Source organism: Sceloporus undulatus, chromosome 6, assembly GCF_019175285.1.
Source record: "Sceloporus undulatus isolate JIND9_A2432 ecotype Alabama chromosome 6, SceUnd_v1.1, whole genome shotgun sequence".
NCBI lineage: Eukaryota > Metazoa > Chordata > Lepidosauria > Squamata > Phrynosomatidae > Sceloporus > Sceloporus undulatus.
Genome location: NC_056527.1, coordinates 100,616,230 through 100,638,626, shown reverse-complemented (window position 1 = coordinate 100,638,626; position 22,397 = coordinate 100,616,230). Strand labels below are relative to the sequence as shown.

The window sequence follows — 22,397 nt, the reverse complement described above, 5'->3', positions numbered from 1 at the left end:
TGATGAAACTATTAGAGATGCAAGAGATGGACAAACCTACAGTTCTCTTGAATAATAAAAAGCAAACTGAGGAAGAATGGGTCATCGATAATTAAATTTTGTACTTTAAGATGGAGGTAAGTGTAGTGGAGAGATTGGGTAGAATAATTAAATTTATTTGCTCCAAGAGATCTTTTGGAAGGAGAGAAATTATTATTTTTATGTTTCTGTTTTTTGTAAGTATGTATGTATGTATGTATGTTTTTTTTATCTTATTATATATTGGGGGGAAATAGGACGAGTAGACGATATGATATATTATGTGTTATCTTAGCATAAGAACATTGAATAAAATAATCCTGCTTTTCTAAATGTCTCTAATGAGGTCACTGAGCGGATCTCCTCAGGAAGACTATTCCAAAGTCTCGGAGCCATTGTTGAGAATGCTTTTTGCGAAGTAGCAACATACTTAGAGGTTGCTATTTCCAATACGTTCTTACCCGATGTTCTAAGAGTGCAGGACGGATTATATAGGGAGATGCGGTCCCGTAAGTAACTCGGACCCAAGCCATGTAGGGCTTTATAGGTAATAACCAACACCTTGTACTGTGCCCAGAAGCAAATAGGGATCCAATGGAGATCTTTTAAGATAAGTGTAATATGATGAATCGGTGACCAATCTGGCTGACATATTTTGCACTAACTGAAGCTTCCGAGCTTGGTACAAGGGTAGCCCCATGTAAAGCGCATTACAGAAATCTAGACGAGAGGTTACCAGAGCGTGTACCACTGTTTCAAGGTCCCTTCAGTCTAGGTAGGGTCGCAATTGGCGTATCAACCGAAGTTGATAGCAAGCACTTCTGGCCGTTGCATCTACCTGAGATGTAAATTGCAGGGACGAGTCCAGAAGTACTCCTAAACTGTGAACTCCATCCTTCAGGGGAAGTGTGACCCCGTCCAGGACAGGTTGGCAAATTTCCTTCCTTAAACCCAAGGAACCTATCACGAGTACCTCTGCTTTCTCTGGATTCAGTCTGAGTTTGTTTTCCCTCATCCAGCCCATTACCAACTTCAGGCAGGCATTCAGAGGAGAGATGCCATCCTTAGTCTCTGTATCAGTCGGAGACATAGAGAAACATATTTGGATGTCATCAGCGTACTGATAACACCGTGCCCCATGTCTCTGGATGATCTCTCCCAGTGGTTTCATGTAAATGTTGAACAGCATGGGGGACAGAATAGCTCCTTGAGGACACCAGATGCCAGTTCCCTCTTAGAGGAGCAAGTGTCCCTCAGCTTCACCATCTGGAATCTGCCTGAGAGGTAGGATCGGAACCACTGGAGCGCAGTGCCCCCAATACCCAGCTCCCTCAGGCACTCCAGAAGGATACCGTGGTCAATGGTATCGAAAGCCGCTGAGATGTCCAAGACCACCAACAAGGCCACACTTCCCCTGTTGATGCCCAGATGGAGATCGTCGACTAAGGAGACCATGGCAGTTTCAACTCCGTATCTCGCCCTGAAGCTGGATTGAAATGGGTCCAGATAATCAGTTTCATCGAAGACAGCTTGGAGCTGGAAGGCAACTGCTCTCTCGATCACCTTGCCCAAGAATGGCAACAGGGAGACCGGTCTATAATTATTTCTCACCAGGTGGTCCAGGGAGGGTTTTTTCAGCAGCGGTTTAACCACTGCTAATTTCAATTTAGATGGAAATTTGACCTCCTGGAAGGATGCATTGATTATTAATCGTAACAATGTAGTTACGGCATCTCTTCCCTGGGCGGTCAACCAAGAAGGGCAGGGATCGAGAGTGCATGTCGTCTTCTTTACACATCCAGGAGCTTGTCCATTTCATCGGTATTTACAAACTCAAAGTGATCTAGCTTAATAGAGTCCTCGGAAGCTCTGGATACCTCTCCTTTTGTTTCTGTTCTAATGCCGGCATAAAGATCAGCCCTTATCTGATAGATTTCATCTGTGAAGAAGTTATTAAAGTTGTCACAGCAGGCTTTTATTGGTTCTAATATAGGGTTCAGGGTGGGCAGTAGCTGGGTCAACTTCCTCACCACCCTGAACAGCTCTGCTGGACGAGACTCTGCAGACGCAATACGTGCAGCATAGAAAGAATTCTTTGCTGCACTTATTGCCACTCCATAGGACTTCAAAAGACTCTGATGGAGAGTCTTGTTGGATAGGCACTGATGTCTCCACCAGCAGTGCTCTAGTCGTTGCGCGGCCCGCTTCATTTCCCGAAGATCTTCCATATACCAGGCTTTCCTGTTAGGAAAGTTGACCATAGGGTTGTGCTGGAGGACATCGATATTCCTAGAGAGAACATATTAATAAAATCAGTGAATAATCAAATCCACAAAAGGCAAAGCCACATCTAAGGTGATAATAAGATGGATCTCCTCCAGGAAGCCATTCCACACTTTGAGGGCTATGGCAGTGAACGCTCTGTGGGAAGTTGTTGTTAACTTGGTCTTTGCATACTCTAATAGATTCTTCCCGGAAGTTCTGAGAGTGCAGAGTGGATTGTGTTGGGAGAGGCGCTCCCTCAAGTAACTCGGGCCAAAGCCACGTAGGGCTTTAAAGGTGATAACCAACATTTTGTATTGTGCGCAGAAGCTGATCGGTCGCCAATGAAGAGATTTTAATACTGGTGTTATATGGTCCTATCTAGATGTTCCAGTGACCAATCTGGCTGCTGCATTTTGAACCAACTGAAGCTTCTGAACTTGGTACAAAGGTAGCCCCATGTAGAGCACATTACAGAAATCTAGATGAGAGATTACCAGTGCATGTACTACTGCTTCAAGGTCCTTTTGGTCCAGGTAGGGACACAGTTGACGTATCAACCAAAGTTGGTACCAAGCACTCCTGGCCATCGTATCCACATGGGATGGTAACTGTAGAGATGAGTCCAGGAGTACTCCCAAACTGCGAACTTTGTTCTTAGGGGAAGTGTGACCCCATCCAGGACTGGTTCACAAATTTCAATGCCTGGACTTGAGGTGCCTATCACGAGTACCTCCATTTTCTGTGGATTTAGCTTGAGTTTGTTTTCCCTCAACCAGCCCATTACCAACCCAAGGCAGGCATCCAGAGGAGAGATGCCATACTTAATCACTGCAGCAGTTGGAGACATAGAGAGATAGATTTGGGTGTCATCAGCGTACATAAAACACTGCGCCCCATGTCTCCAGATAATCTTTTCCAGCGGCTTCATGTAAATATTAAACAGCAAGGGGGACAGAATGGCAGGCACCTTGAGGGACGCCAAATATCAGGTCTCTCTTAGAAGAGAAACAATCCCCCAGCATCACCATCTGGAATCTGCCTGAGAGGTAGGAATGGAGTCACTGGAGTGCAGTGCTCCCAATACCTAACTCCCTCAGGTGTTCCAGAAGGATACCATGGTCTATGTTACTGAAGGTCGCTGAGATGTCCAAGAGCACCAACAGGGTCACACTTCCCCTGTCGATGCCCAGACGGAGATCATTGACTAAGGTGACCATGGCAGCCTCAACTCCGTATCCCGCCCTGAAGCTGGTTTCAAATGGGTCCAGATACTCGACTTCATTCAAGACAGCTTGAGTTGGAAGGCAGCTGCCTTCTCGATCACTTTGCCCAAGAATTGTAAAAGGGAGATTGGTCTATAATTGTTTCTCTCCAGGGAATCTAGGGAGGTTTTTTTAAAAAAACTTTTCAAGCCTCATAGGCTGGAGTGGGGCATGACCCCATGCGCATGGGTTGAGCATGTGTGCCATTAGAAATAGATGAGGTCGCCCCTCCACAGAGAGTCAATGTCACAGATCTGAGATCCGTGAGTTAGGAGGGGTGATTGTAGACTCTTCCTCAAATGGATTAGGTTTGAGGTCCCAAGGTGTCTGTCTCCTATATGTGTGTAATATATTATTCATAGCATGTTATCTGTAAAAATTATTATTCTAAATTCATTCAAACCACTTATCTTTTTTAAAGGTCGGAACACAGATTGTAAGGTTATGCTGTTTACAGCACTTCACTTGTCACACATTATTCCTTGTACAGTTTCCTCCCTGAATCTCTTTCAATTCTAAACTGTTTCCTGCTTCTCTTAAATTACTCTCTCTGTTAGAATTTCTCTTTAATAGAAGTATGAGTTCTGTTAAAGTCTGACCTGAATCTCAAGTGACATAAGGATAAAGTTTAAATGAAGCAATTGACAAACATTTCAGCTTCTGTCTGCTTCAGTTAAAAAATTATGTCATCACTGTTCTTAGTGGATGACAGCATCATCCTTGAAGCTAAGGCCATGTGACATTAGAGTTTTTAATCAATCAATCAATCAATCAATCAATCAATGGCTTTTGTCCAAAATGTCAGAAAAAGATGACAACTCAGTACCAAACAAATTCTGGTTCATTTATCCATAAACTGAAGATACATTTCAGATTCTGTTCATTTTCTTTTCTTCACACTTGGATCAACAACTAATTATATCAGATGATTCCAAACTAGAAAATACTCTTTTCCCCTAGGAATGATCTTCTTCTGCCTCGTGTTGGGCTCTTGAGGCCATGTCTCAAGGAACATACAACACCTATATCCTGTGGTGCCAAGATTCATAGCTTCAGTACAGATAGATCCCCATTGTTTTGGCAGTGGGAGAGAAGTCAGTTTGCATAAATTGTCATCATCATCTATCACAATAGAGAAGAGCATCAATTTGATTTCTTCATGATCTAAAAGAAATATTCATGATAAAACCAGTAAGTTATTAAATGAATATAATTTATTCTCAGAAATAATCCAGTTTGAAACTACTTTAACTGCCCTGGCTCAATGCTAGGGAATCCTGGGAATTATAGTTTATTGTGGGACCCAAACTCACTGACAGAGAAGCTAAATGTCTCACAAAACCATACTTCCCAGGATTTCCTACTTTGAGCCAGGGCAGTCGATGTGGTCAGAAACTGGATTCTTTCTGCAGTGTGTTTTGAACCTTACTTTAAAAGACCTGCAGTTTTCCTTTTACTTCCCTTGATTGTTGATCATATCTTTTTCCATGTTTTTCTCCTGACAGTTATTTGCAGTTTAAATTGCTTGAAAGAACCCATGTCTTTTTAGAATTATGTCTATTGTTATTTAGAATGGCATATTTACATTCTGGCTTTCCTGTTCCCTGGTTTGATTTATCTGGCCTTGAGTTTGGATATTTTATATATTTATTCTTTATTATATATTCTTTGCTATTGCTCATTTTTCAGTGGGGTATTTATACCCTTTTAGAAATTTTACTGGCTTCTCTATGTGAGGGTTTATTTAATCCCTTATTTCTTCACAATAGTGTCTTTTGCTAATTGGAAGTGGGTTATATTTCAATCGGTTATATTTTACACACTCTTCAGTTTGGTTTTTTTTTCCTCCTGACAGTTACTTGCACTTTAAAATGCTTGAAACAACCCATGTCTTTTCAGAATTATATCTATTGTTATTTAGAATGGCATATTTACATTTGGCACAATGGATTAAGAAAAGTGGAGGTATAACAAGAGCATGTTGGAGGAGGAACTTTCCTGAGCTGTTCCTCACCCAGATATCATTTGTTTCCATATGAAGGGTCATTTGCTATAATGAAGGATAGGTATTAATATAAGGGAATGGCACACGCTGCAGTGATAGTCTGACATTGGCTTTCATTACTTAGACATGTTCTTCTTTTCCTTGAATTTTTCTCTATCTCATTGACTTCACTGGCTGCCTATTAGCTTCCGGGCGCAATACAAAGTGTTGGTCGTTACCTATAAAGCCCTATATGGCTTGGGCCCGAGTTACTTGAGGGAGCACCTCTCCCTACATAATCCGTCCCGCACCCTCAGAACAATGGGGAAATTTTTACTTGATTGCCCCAGGGTAACACTAGTAACAACTCACCGGAGGGCTTATACGACAACAGCCCCTACCCTCTGGAACTCTCCCCCAGAAAAGACCCGACTCTGTCCCACATTAGTAGCCTTTAAGAAGGCATTAAAAACTCCCCTTTTTCAAGTAGCATACCCTCCCGATTCTGTTTAGATTAGGAACTTCCCCCATAGCTGTTGGTTTTAATGATTGTGATATGGCTTAGATTTTATGAAACTGTGAATTTGTAACTAGTGAGGTATTTTACTGTTCTGTACGGTGACATGTGTCACATACGCACTATATTGTAAACCGCTTTGATCTATAGGAAAGGCGGTATATAAATAAAGTTTTTATTTACTTATTTATAACCAGACCTCCCATGGAAGGAAGTCCCACAACCACAGAAAAAGGTCTCTCCTGAGTCCTCATTTACCACAATTGCAAAGGTGGTGGAAACATGAGAAAAACCTCCCTTCTCATAAAGCCCTGGTTTATATAAGGAGATAATGGTTCTTTGAAGTTTAATACCAGCCCTTTGAATTCTGCCCAGAACCAGACTGGTACCCAATGCAGCTATTTCAATGTGGGAGGGTCAAATGATCCTGGTACAAATGCCTAGCCACAGCAATTTTTAACTAGTGAAGTATTTTACTGTTCTATATGGTGACATGTGTCACATACCCACTATATTGTAAACCTCTTTGATCTATAGGAAAGGCGGTATATAAATAAAGTTTTTATTTTTATTATTTATTTATTATTGAATAAATCAGGCTGAATATTTGATATTTTGCCTCTCTGAGAAAGTCTGACCAAAACAATAATTTAAATCCATACGCACTCTAGCAACTCATTTCTGTTTCACTATTTTATTTTTTTTGCAGAAAACAAAAACCAAACCAACTTCACAACAAACAAATGAGCAAGCCCACTCCCACAAATAGCTAGACATGTAATATTATCCTTCTAGGGAATTTTATTCAGGGACACAGCCTGAATAAACAAAATTAAACTGCTACACATATGGATATATACATATCTTGAGTAATATCTTTCCAAATCGGATTTCAGATACATATTTTGTCCCATTCACTGTAACATATAGGACAAGAAGAATGTCATATGTCTTTTGTTGTGGGGGTAGCATTTGGGAAGTGGCTTAATGCTCTTTATAGTGTATTTTTGGAGTGTATGTAAAAAGCCTGCAATGAATTCCTTGCATAAGTAGTTTGGCAAGAAGATTTGCTTGACCTCTCAGTTCTTTAGGAAACATGAATTGTGGAGGACTAATTGTGGAGATGTATCTATGTGAGCAAATTATTGTTTCTCCTTAGGCCACCACAATCCAATAGTATGAAAATGCAAAGAAAAAATTACTATATGTGTGTGTGTGTGTGTGTGTGTGAGAGAGAGAGAGAGAGAGAGAGAGGATTGAAAATTAAAAATAAACTGCAGTTGAACTAATTCCCTTAAAAGCCTTTAATTTGATCTGAACATAACTTTAAAGCTATAAATTCAGAAACTTCAATTCAATGCTGCACTTATGGACTTTCTGGTTCTTTGGTTCATAAACACAAGATAAGAATGGGAAGATGATCTTGATGAGATGGCTGCTATGGGATTTTCTGAGAAATGGCAAGATTTACTAAGCTGCATTTGAAGGATAAGCAGAGCAAGTTCTTTTTTCTGGGGCTTCATAAAGAACTAGTTGTTATTCCAAGCTATCTAGTATATATAGATGCCATCTGAGACTGATAAAGTACAACAATAAAGGCATATTGCACTTTTGGGCCAAGAACATTTTACTTTACGTGATGATATCCCTGACTTCTGCTATTGAAATCCTATGTTTTACTGAACCATAGAATTGAAATATCACTATTGAAATCCTGTGTTTTACAGAACGATAGAATTAAAATATCACCATAGAATTAAAATATCAATATTTCAGTAATCAATGCTAAGATCAAGCTTGCAGCCATAAAATACAATTAGTTGGAAATATTACTAAGACACAAGTCATCTATAAGGGAGGGATCAAGAGATAGTGATTTACTATTTTTTATTACTGGGGATGTGATGGAATATTCCTCAGGAATAATAGCAAAGGTATAATAATTTGCAAGGTAATATTGTTTTTGGAAGTTGAAAGTAATTCTGTTTTTGCAAATCCTCCCTTGGTATTTGAAAGAACATTTCCACTTTGATTTTCAAATCCTGGCATGATAAATTCAGTGGCTCATATTTTAATTTTCCCCTTCTGTTCTTCTCCTAGAGACAACATGGTTAATTAGGAGAAAATGGAAAATCAATCTTCGGTCTCTGAATTTCTGCTCCTTGAATTCTCAGCAATCCCGGAACTGCAGATTTTACACTTCATCTTATTCCTCATCTTTTACCTTACAACTGTATCCGGGAACCTTCTCATCTTCTCAGCAGTAGCTTTTGATCATCGTCTTCACACCCCCCTGTACTTTTTTCTGATGAATTTGGCCATTCAAGACCTGGGCTCGGTTTCAGTCATTATCCCTAAATATTTGATCAATTTATTCACAAATGATAGACATATTTCCTATACTGGATGTGTGGCTCAAGTCCTCTTGTTTCTTTTCTTTGCAGGATCTGATCTTGCCCTCCTAACTGTTATGGCATATGATCGCTATGTTGCTATCTGCAATCCATTGCAATATGAAAGGGTAATGAACAGGAGAGCCTGCAAACAAATGGCTCTTGGTGCATGGTTTGCCGCTCTTCTCAATGCCATATTACACACTAGTGGCACTTTTAGTACCCCTTTGTGCTCTAATGTTGTCAATCAATTCTTCTGTGAATTCCCACAGATAGTTAGGCTTGCCTGCTCTGACTTATATCAATTTGAAATGGGAACTACTGTGTTTAGTATTGTCATTTGGTTTGGCTGTTTTATCTACATTATTGTCAGCTATGTGGAAATCCTCACTGCTGTTCTGAAAATGCCTTCTGTTCTGGGGAGGAAAAAGGCCTTTTCTACTTGTGTACCCCATCTCACTGTTGTCTCTATGTTTTCGGTGACTGGATGTCTTGCTTACCTGAAGCCCACCTCAAGAACACCTTCCAGTTTGGATTTGGTAGTGACTATAATGTATTCTGTTTTTACGCCCATGCTGAATCCTTTGATTTACAGTATGAGAAACAAGGAGATCAAGGTTGCCCTATCAAGACTTTTAAGTCTGAAGTCATCATCTGACAAATCTTTCTCTACTGGTCTTCCTTAAATGTATGGCATAGTCCTTCTTGCCTGTAGTTTTTGAAAAATACAAAGAAACAGCTTGGGAAGAAGTTGAACTCAGCCCAATTCCCCTTCCACTTCTTCATACAATGCAATATTTTGGTCTATTGTTCTGAAACTATTTGGCAGGACTACTAGAGGAGGGTGCAAGATTTGCTCACAAGGGCACAAGACATGGATACCCCCTTCTCCCTTTTTCTACCTTTGTCTTTTTCTATTCTAGAGGGGAAAAGAAAGGCAAGGAAAGTGGTTTGATTCTCTGCTTGAGGGCAGAGGAATGTGGGAAGAAAACAGATATTTTCTTATACAAATACACTCATCCTTCCACATTCATTGGAGTTAGGGTCACAGGACCACCATGAATGTGGAAAAAATGCAAATAACAAAAACACTATTTTTTTTTATCTGAGAGAACACCTGTCTAGGAATCTCTAGGTCCTCCAGTGCAACTGCCAGATATTGACCATAGTATTGCACTGAAGGAGATACAAAGGCCTAATGGAGCATTCTCTCTAGGAATCTCTAGGCCCTTAAGTGCAGCTTTTGATAACAGTGGACCATAGGGTTGTGCTGGAGGACCTCGATATTCCTAAAGAGAACATATTAATAAAATCCGTGAACAATCAGATCCACAAAAGTCAAAGCCAGAAATGTGAAGGGACGAGTGAACAAAAATAGATTCACTAAACAAAATATTTTTTTCATATGCTACATTGAGGGGAGAACAATATCTGTATGTAAATGTAAAGGGGTAACAAGGGTACAAAATCTGAGAACCACTGCTTTAGGAGAATGAGGATGGATACACACACACATTTACAAGTAGACGTGTATAAGGTTAAAGGCATTGCATGATTGTTATTTGATGTTTTTAATTCGTTTCCTACCTTATGTCATTGAAGCCTTTCCTGTATTAATATGTATTATTTTATATGTATTATGCTATTATTTCGTACAATGTACGCCATGGGCAGGTTTAATTTTTTATGTATTTTACTAATAGTATGTACAGTGCTGTGTAAATCTACAAGACTATATAAATAAAGCATAATAATAATAATAATAATAATAATAATAATAAGTCAAAATGAAGTGACTAACAAAGTGAACTTAAAAATATATCAAGAGCAAAATATCTGGGGTTTTTGTCGAGCTTTTTTTTCCAATTAGAAAACTGTTATCAGCATTCTTAGCAGAGGACAGAATTACCTTCTAGGTTGAGGCCATGTAGTGTTTGGGTTTTGAATCTAAGTTTGCTGTTGTATGCAAGTCATTTCCAACTTATGTATGCTAGTCATTACCCTCAGTACACTCTTCCTCAAATGGATTAGGTATGAGGTCCCCAAGTGTCTGTCTCCTTCATGTGTGTTATTCTTCATAGCATGTTTCTGTTATTATTCTACATTCATTCAAACCACTTCTCTTTTGGAAACAAGAATAATAATAAACTTTATTTACAAGCAGATGTTACTTTTGTATCTTTTCTAAGTTTGTGCACAGATTGTATGGTTACGCTATTTGCAGCACTTCACTTGTTTGAAATTAGTCCTTATTCAGTTTCCTCCCTGAATCTCTTTCAATTCTAAACTGTTTCCTGCTTCTCTTCAATTACTCTCTCTATTACAATTTCCCTTTAACAGAAGTATGAGTTCTAGTAATGTCTGGCCTGGATCTGAACAGAGATAAGTATAAAGTATAAATGAAGCATTTGGTCAGTCATGAACTACATCCTTCTTGAATCCATGAGACACTTGGAGTAGTTTGCGTTGGTTTGCTTTTTATTCACACATACACACACGTGCAGGGAAAGAGAAGAACGAAGGTGGAACCAAGAGAAAGCACTCTCTCAAACATCTTAAAATGCAGAATTATTATTATTATTATTATTATTATTATTATTATTATTATTATGCTTTATTTATATATAGTGCTGTATATTTGCACAGCGCTGTACATACAAACAATAAAAAAGATAAGAGTAAACCTGCCCATGGCGTACAACTTAAGAATGGTTTGTGTAGGGAACCAATATCTTTCAGATAGTCTGGATTAACTTTGTAAAAGGGAATCATGATGACGAACTGGGGCCTGTGTTTATATTATATGCAGTCTTGATCAACATCTATTTCATAATGTCTCCCTTTTGTATTTTAGGTTAAAATGCCATGAACTTAGGGAAAAAATATACTGTAGGCTAATTAGAAACCCTTTCCTCTCCACCAAAAGGAAGGTTTTGAACATCATTATTTATTTCTCCCCGCTGATTCAATGATCTGACATGTTGGAGGAATGTATAATGTACCAAAATATAACTAAACTGGGTATTGCCACACTTAGTAGAGGGCAGGTTCTCCATCCCATCCCACCCCAAATTCTTTAGGTTAGATGTTATGAAAATCCTTTCTGTTCAAGAAAGGAAATACACTTTCTCAATGTCCCTTCCCTATTTCATTTTCTTCTTCACATTTTTATCAACTGCTTACTTTGGTTGCCTCAAGCCCACCTCTAGCACCCCACCTATAGTTAGGTTCCTTACAGTCTACATAAAAAATAAACTAAATCAGGCATTCAACTGTGCAGACTGCCAAGGCTTTCCTGTGTTCCATGAGATGTGACTACAAGAGTTCAAAACAACTGATCCAATGTCTTGAATGGGAAAAATCAAGGCCAGAACCACTGAAACCAGATACCTACCTTGCTCTGCCAGCCAGAGCAGTTATAGTGGAATAACAGTGCTATAAAAGTATAGTGTGATAGTGTGGCAAAAGCCTTTTAGAATTATGCCCTTGGTTATTTGCTCCCCAACTGTCATCTCGGCCTCAGAGGGAGCCATCAGGTGGACCCAGCAACATCAAGGTCTGCCTGAAGGAAGAGGCCCCTCCCTCCCCAACTGTCATCTCGGCCTCTGAGGGAGCCATCAGGCGGACCCAGCAACATCAAGGTCTGCCTGAAGGATGAGGCCCCTCCCTCCTCAACTGTCACCTCGGCCTCAGAGGGAGCCATCAGGCGGACCCAGCAACATCAAGGTCTGCCTGAAGGATGAGGCCCCTCCCTCCTAACTGTCATCTCGGCCTCAGAGGGAGCCATCAGGCGGACCCAGCAACATCAAGGTCTGCCTGAAGGATGAGGCCCCTCCCTCCTCAACTGTCATCTCGGCCTCAGAGGGAGCCATCAGGCGGACCCAGCAACATCAAGGTCTGCCTGAAGGATGAGGCCCCTCCCTCCTCAACTGTCATCTCGGCCTGATGGAGCCATCAGGCGGACCCAGCAACATCAAGTCTGCCTGAAGGAAGAGGCCCCTCCCTCCTCAAACTGTCTCTCGGCCTCAGAGGAGCCATCAGGCGGACCCAGCAACATCAAGGTCTGCCTGAAATAGGGCCCTCCCTCCCAACTGTCCATCTCGGCTCAGAGAGCCATCAGCGGACCAGCAACATCAAGGTCTGCCTAAGGGAGGCCCTCCCTCCTCAACTGTCATCTCGGCTCAGAGGGAGCCATCAGGCGGACCACAACATCAAGGTCTGCCTGAAGGATGAGGCCCCTCCCTCCTCAACTGTTATCTCGGCCTCAGAGAGGAGCGATCAGCGACGCCCGCAACATCAAGGTCTGCCGGAAGGAAGAGGCTCCCTCCCCTCAACTGTCATCTCGACTCAAGGAGCCATCAGGCGGACCCAGCAACATCAAGTCTGCCTGAAGATGAGGCCCCTCCCCCAACTGTCATCTCGGCCGCAGAGGAGGCGATCAGGCAGACCCAGCAACATCAAGGTCTGCCTGAAGGACGAGACTTCTCCCTCCTTTAACTGTATTTTGTATTATATTATGACTTTACTGTACACCGCTATGATCATCGCGGAATAGCGGTCTATAAATAAAACTTATTATTATTATTATTATTATTATTATTATTATTATTTGGAATGGTCTATTTACATTTGGCATGATGGACTAAAGTAAGTGGAGCTGCATCAGGAAATCTAAGAGGAGCACGCTCTTCCTCACCTTGATTTAATTCGCTTTTTAGAATTTATTTATGGGGTTTATATATTGCCTTCCCATCAAAATAGGATTTAAGGAGGCTATTGTTGCAATATGAAGGGCTCATTAGCTAAAATGAAGAAGAAATATTGATATAAGAGAACCACACACTGAAGTGATATTCTGACATTAACTTCCATTTATCAATCATATTCTTCCTTTCACTGAAAGGCTTGCCAACATAATATTTTTAAATCCTCAAACACTCTTGCAGTTCATTTCAGTTTCTCAGTTTTACTGATTTTTGTAGAAAACCAAAACCAATGAAAACCTAAACTCCAACCATAAAGAAACATAAAAAATTGCTATAATGAGGTGGACTTACAATATCACACCTCTAGGATATTTCCATCAACAAAGCCTGAATAATGTCAACAAACTTGAACATAGTTTTCATTATATAGAAAAAAAAATCTCCCAGAAATATCTCAAGAAATCTGATTGAGGATATTGCATTTTGTCTCATGCACTGTAAAATAGGACAAAAAGATTGCCTTGTGCCTTTTGTCACGGGGCAGTGCCTTTTGGGAGTGGGATCGTGTTTTTTGAAGTGTACTTTTGGAACGCATGAAAACATGATGTAAATAACTTGATGTGAATTCCTTTTCTCAGTAGTTTGGCACAGTTAGACTTAGGTCAAGTAGATGTGCTATTTCTCTCAGTTCTTTAAGAAACTTAAATTGTGGAGGAGGACCTAGGCCTGCTACAGGCAGATACAAAGTGCCACTCTGTGGGCAGAGCCACGCCAGAGAATCCACACACTGGATTGCATGACTCCACCCCCTTGTGCCATGATGCCACACATCCTTCTAGTCAGCATGCAGCATCACGGCGCGACCCTAGCGCTGCATCTAGATGATGTAGTGCCAAAAGGGCATCACAAGGCCGTGCCACGACGGCTATGATGCCATTTGGAGGGCGCAAAAAGGAGGTGTGTTTTGTGCCTTCTTTTTGCGCCTTATGGAGACCAGATCAGGCCTGTGGTGTGCGGTGTGTGGAGTCCTTGATCGAGCCAGTAAAGGGGCGGCTTGTATAGCCCCTAAGACCACAGCAGTTTTGCTGGGGTGTATCTAGGCAAGGAAACAATTGCACTGTCTTATGCCACCTCAATCCAATAATAGAAAATATACTGAAAAATTATGAAAAACATTTATGATAATGTGTTTGTATGGGTGTGTTTGTGTGTAAGTGTGTGTTTGTGTGACAGTGAGTGAATGAGTCTAAAAAATATGAACAAACTTTAGTTTAACAAACCCATTCAGTGCTTTCAATCTAAATTAAACTGAACACAAATTTAAATATCATTTCAATGCTGCATTGGTGAGTATTCTGGGTCATTTATCCTTAAACTGAAGAGTCTGTTCATTTTCTTTCTTCACACTTGGATCAACTACTAATTATATCAGAAGTTTCCAGACTAGAAAATACTCTTTTCCCCTAGGAATGATCTTCTTCTGCCTTGTGCTGGGCTCTTGAGGCCATGTCTCAAGGAACATACAACACCTATATCTTGTGGTACCAAGATTCATATCCCCATTGCTATGGCAGTGGCAGAGAAGTCAGTTTGCATAAATTGTCATCATCATCTAACACAATGGGGAAGAGAATGGATTTGAAGTCTTCATGAACTAAAAGATATATTCATGATAAATCCGGTAGGTTATTAAACGAATAGAAGTTATGGTCCTAAACACACCTCAGAAATAATCCATTTTGAAACTATTTTAACTGCCCTGTCTCAATGCTAGGGAATCCTGGGAATTATAGTTTATTGTGGCACTCAAACTCTATGACAGAGAAGCTAGATGTCTCACAAAACCATAGTTCCCAGGATTTCCTAGCTTTGAGCCAGGGCAGTTAAAGTGGTCGGAAACAGGATACTTTCTGCAGTGTGTTTTGAATCTCACTTTGAAAGACCGACAGTTTTCCTTTTACCTGCCTTGATTGTTTGTCATATATTTTTCCATGTTTTTCTCCTGACAGTTATTTGCAGTTTAAATTGCTTGAAAGAACCTATGTCTTTTTAGAATTATGTCTATTGTTATTTAGAATGGCATATTTACATTTGGCACAAATGATTAAGGTAAGTGGAGGTATAACAAGAGCATGTTGGAGGAGGAACCTTTCCTGAGCTGTTCCTCACCCAGATATTATTTGCTTCCATAGGAAGCTAAAATGAAGGATAGGTATTAATATAAGGGAATGGCACACACTGCAGGGATAGTCTGACACTGACTTTCATTCCTCAAACATGTTCTTCTTTTCCTTGAATTTTTCTCCATCTCATTGAATAAATCAGGCTGAATTTTTGATATTTTGCCTCTCTGAGAAATTCTTGCCTTTCTGAGTGTATTTTTGGAGTGCATGTAAAAAGCCTGCAGTGAATTCCTCTCATCAGTAGTTTGGCAAGAGGATTTGCTTGATCTCTCAGTTCTTTAGGAAACATGCATTGTGGAGGACTAAGATTTTCTTGGGGATGTATCTATGCAAGCAAATTACTGCTTGACCTCAGGCCACCACAATCCAATAGTATGAAAATGCAGGGAAAAAATACTATATATGTGTGTGTTTATGAGTGTGTGTGTGTGTGTGTGTGTGTGTGTTTGTGAGGGGAGGGGATGGAAAATTAAAAATAAACTGCAGCTGAACAAATCCCTTAAAAGCCTTTAATTTGATGTGAACATAACTTTAAAGCTATAAATTCAGAAACTTCAATTCAATGCTGCACTTATGGACTTTCAGGTTCTTTGATTCATAAACGCAAGATAAGAATGGGAGGGTGGCAAAATTTACCAAGCTGCATTTCAAGGAACAGCAGAGCAAGTTCATCTTTCTGGGGCTTCATAAAGAACTAGTTGTTATTCCAAGCTATCTATTATATATAGACCCTATCTGAGATTGATAAAGTACAACAATAAAGGCATATTGCACTTTTGGGCCAAGAACATTTTACTTTAGGTGATGATATCCCTGACTTCTGCTATTGAAATCCTGTGTTTTACTGAACCATAGAATTAAAATATCAATATTGCAGTTATCAATGCTAAGATCAAGCATGCAGCCCTAAAATACAATTAGTTGGAAATATTATTAAGACACAAGTCATCAGTTAATGAGAGATCAAGGGATAGAGATTTACTATTATTAATTACTGGGGATGTGATGGAACATTCCTCAGGAACAATAGCAAAGGTATAATAATTTTAAAGGTAGTATTGTTTTTGGAAGTTGAAAATAATACTGTTTTTGCAAATCCTCCCTTGGTATTTGAAGAACATGGACTCGTTGATTTCAAACCCCTGCATGGTATATTCAGTGGCTCATATTTTAATTTTCCCCTTCTGTTCTTCTCCTAGAGACAACATGGTTAATTAGGAGAAAATGGAAAATCAATCTTCTGTCTCTGAATTTCTGCTCCTTGAATTCTCAGCAATCCCGGAACTGCAGATTTTACACTTCATTTTATTCCTCATCTTTTACCTTACAACTGTATCTGGGAACCTTCTCATCTTCTCAGCAGTAGCTTTTGACCATCGTCTTCACACACCCCTGTACTTTTTTCTGATGAATTTGGCCATTCAAGACATGGGCTCTGTTTCAGTCATAATCCCTAAATATTTGATCAATTCCTTAAAAAATGATAGACACATTTCCTACTCTGGATGTGTGACTCAAATTCTCTTGTTTCTTTTCTTTCTAGGATCTGATCTTGCCCTCCTAACTGTTATGGCATATGATCGCTATGTTGCTATCTGCAATCCATTGCAATACGAAAGGGTAATGAACAGGAGAGCCTGCCAACAAATGGTTCTTGGTGCATGGCTTGCCGCTCTTCTCAATGCCATATTACAAACTGGTGGCACTTTTGGAACCCCTTTGTGCTCTAATGTTGTCAATCAATTCTTCTGTGAAATCCCACAAATACTTAGGCTTGCCTGTTCTGACTTATATCAATTTGAAATGGGAGCTACTGTGTTTAGTACTGTCATTTGGCTTGGCTGTTTTATCTACATTATTGTCAGCTATGTGGAAATCTTCACTGCTGTTCTGAAAATGCCTTCTGTTCTGGGGAGGAAAAAGGCCTTTTCGACTTGTGTACCCCATCTCACTGTTGTCTCTATGTTTTCGGTGACTGCATGTCTTGCTTACCTGAAGCCCACCTCTAGCACTCCTTCCAGTTTGGATTTGGTAGTGACTATATTGTATTCTGTTTTTCCGCCCATGTTGAATCCTTTGATTTACAGCTTGAGAAACAAGGAGATCAAGCTTGCCCTATCAAGACTTTTAAGTCTGAAGTAATCTTCTGACAAATCTTTCTCTACTGGTCTTCTTTAAATGTATGACATATTCCTTCTAGTCTGTAGTTTTTGAAAAATACAAAGAAGCAGCTTGGGAAGAAGTTGAATTCAGCCCAATTCCACTTCCACTTCTTCGTAGAATGATATATTTTGGCCTTTGTTTCTGAAACTGTGTGGCAGGACTCCTAAGGAAGAGTGCAAGATTTGCTCACAGGGGCACAAGACATGGAGACCCCCTTCTCCCTTTTTCCACCTTTATCTTTTTCTGTCTTGGAGAAGTAAAGAAAGGCAAGGAGAGTGCTTCGGGTCTCTGCCTGAGGGCAAAGCAATAGGGGAACGAGAAGAGATATTTTCATATATAAATACGCTCATCCCTCCACATTCGCTGAGATTAGTGGCACAGGACCCACATGAATGTAGGAAAACTGCAAATAACAAAAACACTATTTTTTTTACCTGAAAGAACATCTCTCTAGGAATCTCTAGGTCCTCCAGTGCAACTTTGTGATCAACATCTGCCAGACATTGACCATAGAATTGCGCTGGAGGAGCTACAAAAGTCCAAAGGAGCGTTCTCTCTAGGAATCTCTAGGTCCTTCGGTGCAACTTTTGATTACAGTTGACCATAGGGTTGTGCTGGAGGATCTCTATATTCCTAGAGAGAACATATTGCCTCAGATGCTGCTGCCGAATAACCATAGGAGACCATTCTGGAGGAAAGGCCACAACTTTATTAATCAAACCATTGGTAGGGTTGGCACAACGCATGAGGTCAGGATCTGCGAAATCAAACAACCTCATGTTTGTCTGATTAACCACAACCTGGCACCCACCAGGCATTTGGATGACCTAGGGGCTAAGGAACACCATATGACCGCATCTCTGCCATGTGTTCACATATTCGCTAAGGCCCAAGTCACCGGGAGGCGCTCTCGCGTTATGGCCCCTGCAATGGCCATACGCCTGCCCTATTCGCCCCTGGGTCCCGACTGACTCCCAAACCAGAGCTCCGTTGCCCTGGTATCACACCGTGCAGATCCTGGCCTATGCTGCCGCCACAAAGTTGTAACAAAAAACCCAAACCCAAGCAGTGGGTGGGTGGGAGAAGGCTCCGCTCCTCCTCCCTTCCTGCTTGGCTCCTAACCATCCGTAGCCAAGCGCCGACTGAGGGCTGGGGCTGGCAGCACGGCCTATATAGGCCTAAGCCCTGCCCTCAGTGCCACCTGACCAGGAGACTCCTCCTCCAGGGCAGCTGATCCAATCATCTGCCCTGGAGGACCCGAACTCCCAGTCACCGAGCCCGGCTCCCTATTGGTGCGTGGGGCAGAAGGGCCCCCCCCCCTTTCGCCCGGCGCACCAATAGGGAGCCGGGGCAAGCCCCAGAGCACTCTGGGGCTTGTAGTCGTTCGCCGCGTCTAGCGGCAAAGCGGTCAGCCCGCCGAGTCAGGCAACTGCTTTTTAATAAAATCCGTGAATAATCAAATTTGCAAAAGACAAGGCCACAAATGTAGAGGGACGAGTGTATTAAAATACGAATATACATAAATATGTGAACAAAATACACTCAGTAAGTATTTTTTTTTATATGCTACATTGAGGAGGGGAACAATATGTGAATGTAGATGTAAAGGGGGTCACAAGGGTACAAAATCTGAGAACCAGTGCTTTAGGAGATTGAGGCTGTATACATACACACATTTACAAGTAGACGTTTAAAGTTTAAAGACATTGCATGATTGTTATTTGGTGTTTTTAATTTGTTGCCTGCCTTATATCACTGAACCCTTTCCTGTAAAATTATGTATTTTTTTATATGCATTATGCTATTATTTTGTAGCATGTATGCCATGGGCAGGTTTATTTTTTATTTTTTTGTATTTTACTAATTGTATGTACAGTGCTGTGTAAATCTATAATGCTATATAAATAAAGCATAATGATAATAATAATAAGTCTAAATGAAGTGACTAACAAAGCAAACTTAAAAATATATCAAGAGCAAAATATTTGAGCTTCTTTGTTCAGTTAGAAAACTGTTATCAGCAGAGGACAGAATCATCGTCTAGGTTTAGGCCATGTAGTGTTTGGGTTTTGAATCTACTTTTGTTGTTGTATGCAAGTCATTTCCAACTGATGTATGCAAGTCATTACCCCCAGTACACTCTTCCTCAAATGGATTAGGTTTGAGGTCCCTAAGTGTCTGTCTCCTTCATGTGTGTTATTATTCGTAGCATGTTTCTGTTATTATTCTAAATTCATTCAAACCACTTCTCTTTTTGAAACAAGAATAAAAATAAACTATATTTACAAGCAGATGTTACTTTTGTATCTTTTCAAAGTTGGTGTACAGATTGTATGGTTACGCTATTTACAGCACATCACTTGTTACAAGTTAGTCCTTATTCAGTTTCCTCCCTGAGTGTCTTTCAATTCTAAACTGTTTCCTGCTTGTCTTCAATTACTCTCTCTATTAGAACTTTTCTTTAACAGAAGTGTGAGTTCTAGTAATGTCTGGCCTGGATCTCAACAGACATAAGTATAAAGTATAAATGAAACATTCAATCAGTCGTGAACTACATCCTTCTTGGATCCAGGACAAACTTGGAGGAATTTGTGTTGGTTTGCTTTTCATTCACACATACACACACATGCAGGGAAAGAGGAGAACAAAGGTGGAACCAAGGGAAAGCAGTCTCTCAAACATCTTAACATGTAGCATTATTATTATTATGCTTTATTTATATATAGCGCTGTATATTTGCACAGTGCTGTACATACAAACAATAAAATAGATAAGGAGTAAACCTACCCGTGGCATAGAATCTAAGAATGGTTTGTGTATGGAAACAAAATCTTTCAGATAGTCTGGATTCCCTTTATGAATGGGAATCATGATGGCTAACTGGGGAATGCATTTATATGATATGCAGTCTTGATCAATATATATTTCATAATATCTCCCTTTTGTATTTTAGGTTAAAATGCCATGGATTTAGGGATAAAATATAATGTAGGCTAATTAGAAACCCTTTCCTCTCCACCAAAAGGAAGGTTTTGAACATCATTATTTATATCTTCCCTCTGATTCTATGATCTGACATGTTGGGGGAATCTATAATGTACAAAAATATAACTGAACTGGGTATTGCCACACTTAGTAGAGGTCAAGTTCTCCATCCTATCCCACCCCAAATTCTTTAGGTTAAATACAGGTAGAATTGGCTGTTGTTATGAAAATCCTTTCTGTTCAAGAAAGGAAATATACTTTCTTAATGTGCCTTCCCTATTTCATTGTCCTCTTTACATTTTTATCCACTGCTTACTTTGGTTGCTTCAAGCCCACCTCTAGCACCCCACCTATAGTTAGGTTTTTTCCAGTCTACATAAAAGAAAAACAAAAACCAGGCATTCAACTGTGCAGACTGCCAAGGCTTTCCTGGTACTGTGTTCCCAGAGATATGACTACAAGAGTTCAAAACAACTGATCCAGTGTCTTCAATGGGCGAAATCAAGGGCCCCATTCCCACTGGCTTACAACGCGAATCAAGAATCGAATTATGGGGGCATTGTTCCCATTTGAGTGTGCATTCGATTTTCATTGCGCCAATTTTGTTCCCATTGGAATTCGGATCTGATTCCCATGTAATCAGTTTTTCCTTGGAAAACCCGAATCAGTGGTAAAAAGGGTGTACATTTTTAGGGGTTTTTCCTGTGCCTCCAGAATCTAATTCAGGGTAAATGAATGGGAACGACAAGGGTGTCTGATTCGGGAACATGGGGATGGCAGCAGTAGTGCTCAAGGGGCTGGTCTGGCGGTGTAACCCGCTTGTTCTCTTTCCTGTATTACCGGCACCATTCCCCCCGTTGGCATAGCCTTTCCCTCGGTGGAGTGGGAAGCAGGGTAAGGCGATTGCATGTGTAGACCATTTATTTTTTTTAAATTAAGCTTTTGATCACTTAGGCCCTCTGTCAGGTGCCCAAACATAGCAAATTGCTACACTGACCTCCAAATATGGTAAACACATTACGCCCCCTGCAACCTCCCCCCTGCACCACATCCATAGATCGACATGTGAGGAGACCAAATGAACACCATTTTTAACTATTATTTTTTCTTTTTTTATATGCCTTCTCAATCGCCCCCCCCCAAACAGCCCAGGAAGCCATGGGGGAGGCAAAGGGACTTGGGGGGATGGAGGCTCCCTTTTCCCTTTCTCAGAAGGAGTCTGGGAAGACACAGGAGAACCTGGGAGGCAAAGGGACTTTGGGGGATGGAGGCTTCTTCTCCCATTCCCAGAGGGGAAAAGCACCTAAGTGACTGATTGGCTGTGATGTCAAGTGCTTAGGTACTTGATTGAGAGCTGCTTTAAAAAAAAGAGGTTCCGGAAGGGCAATGAGAATGGGGAGCAAAAAGTCCGCTTCAAATTACAGCCAAGAAAATTTCAATGGGAACAAGAACTTGGGTCAAAAAACCCCAAGTCTGTTTGCCCCCTGTCGTAATGGGAATGAGGGACAAGATTCGAATACGACTCAGAAAAAAAATCTGAGTCAGAATTGCAGCAATATAAGCCACTTTTTTGCCCAGTGGGAATGGGGCCAAGGAAAGAACCACTGAAACCTGATACCTAATTTGCCCTGCCAGCCAAAGCAGTTATAGAGAAATAGCAGCGCTATAAGAGTGTAATGCGGTAGTGTGGGAAAATCCTTTAGGATGATGGTTATTTGGAATGGTCTATTTACATTTGGCATGGTGGATTTAGGTAAGTGGAACTGTATCAGGAAATCTACGAGGAGCAAACTCTTCCTCACCTTGATTTAATTTGTTTTTTAAATTTTATTTATGGGATTTATATCCTGTCTTTCCACCTAAAAGGACAAAAAGATTGCCTTGTGCTTTTTGTCATGGGGCAGTGTCTTTTGGGAGTGGG

The 22,397-nt window shown here is 40.6% G+C and overlaps 2 protein-coding genes across 2 annotated transcripts; both read left to right on the top strand.

Annotated features, from left to right (window-relative positions):
- The first annotated feature begins 4,396 nt into the window (after nucleotides 1-4,396).
- On the top strand, nucleotides 4,397-9,125 carry LOC121933724 (olfactory receptor 14A16-like). Its single transcript, XM_042473711.1, has 2 exons — nucleotides 4,397-4,445; nucleotides 8,164-9,125. The coding sequence occupies exon 2, from the start codon at nucleotides 8,172-8,174 to the stop codon at nucleotides 9,123-9,125; it is 954 nt and encodes a 317-aa protein (XP_042329645.1). The 5' UTR covers nucleotides 4,397-4,445; nucleotides 8,164-8,171.
- Nucleotides 9,126-16,552: 7,427 nt separating this feature from the next.
- On the top strand, nucleotides 16,553-20,022 carry LOC121935777 (olfactory receptor 14I1-like). Its single transcript, XM_042477656.1, has 2 exons — nucleotides 16,553-17,459; nucleotides 20,000-20,022. The coding sequence occupies exons 1-2, from the start codon at nucleotides 16,553-16,555 to the stop codon at nucleotides 20,020-20,022; spliced, it is 930 nt and encodes a 309-aa protein (XP_042333590.1).
- The last annotated feature ends 2,375 nt before the right edge of the window (nucleotides 20,023-22,397 follow it).

Excerpts from the sequence above, each read along its gene's own strand:
- LOC121933724 (XM_042473711.1), top strand. The coding sequence starts at position 8,172 with ATGGAAAATCAATCTTCGGTCTCTGAATTTCTGCTCCTTGAATTCTCA.
- LOC121935777 (XM_042477656.1), top strand. The coding sequence starts at position 16,553 with ATGGAAAATCAATCTTCTGTCTCTGAATTTCTGCTCCTTGAATTCTCA. Across the intron at positions 17,460-19,999 it reads TGCCCTATCAAGACTTTTAA|ACATAAGTATAAAGTATAAA; the intron begins GTCTGAAGTAAT and ends GGATCTCAACAG.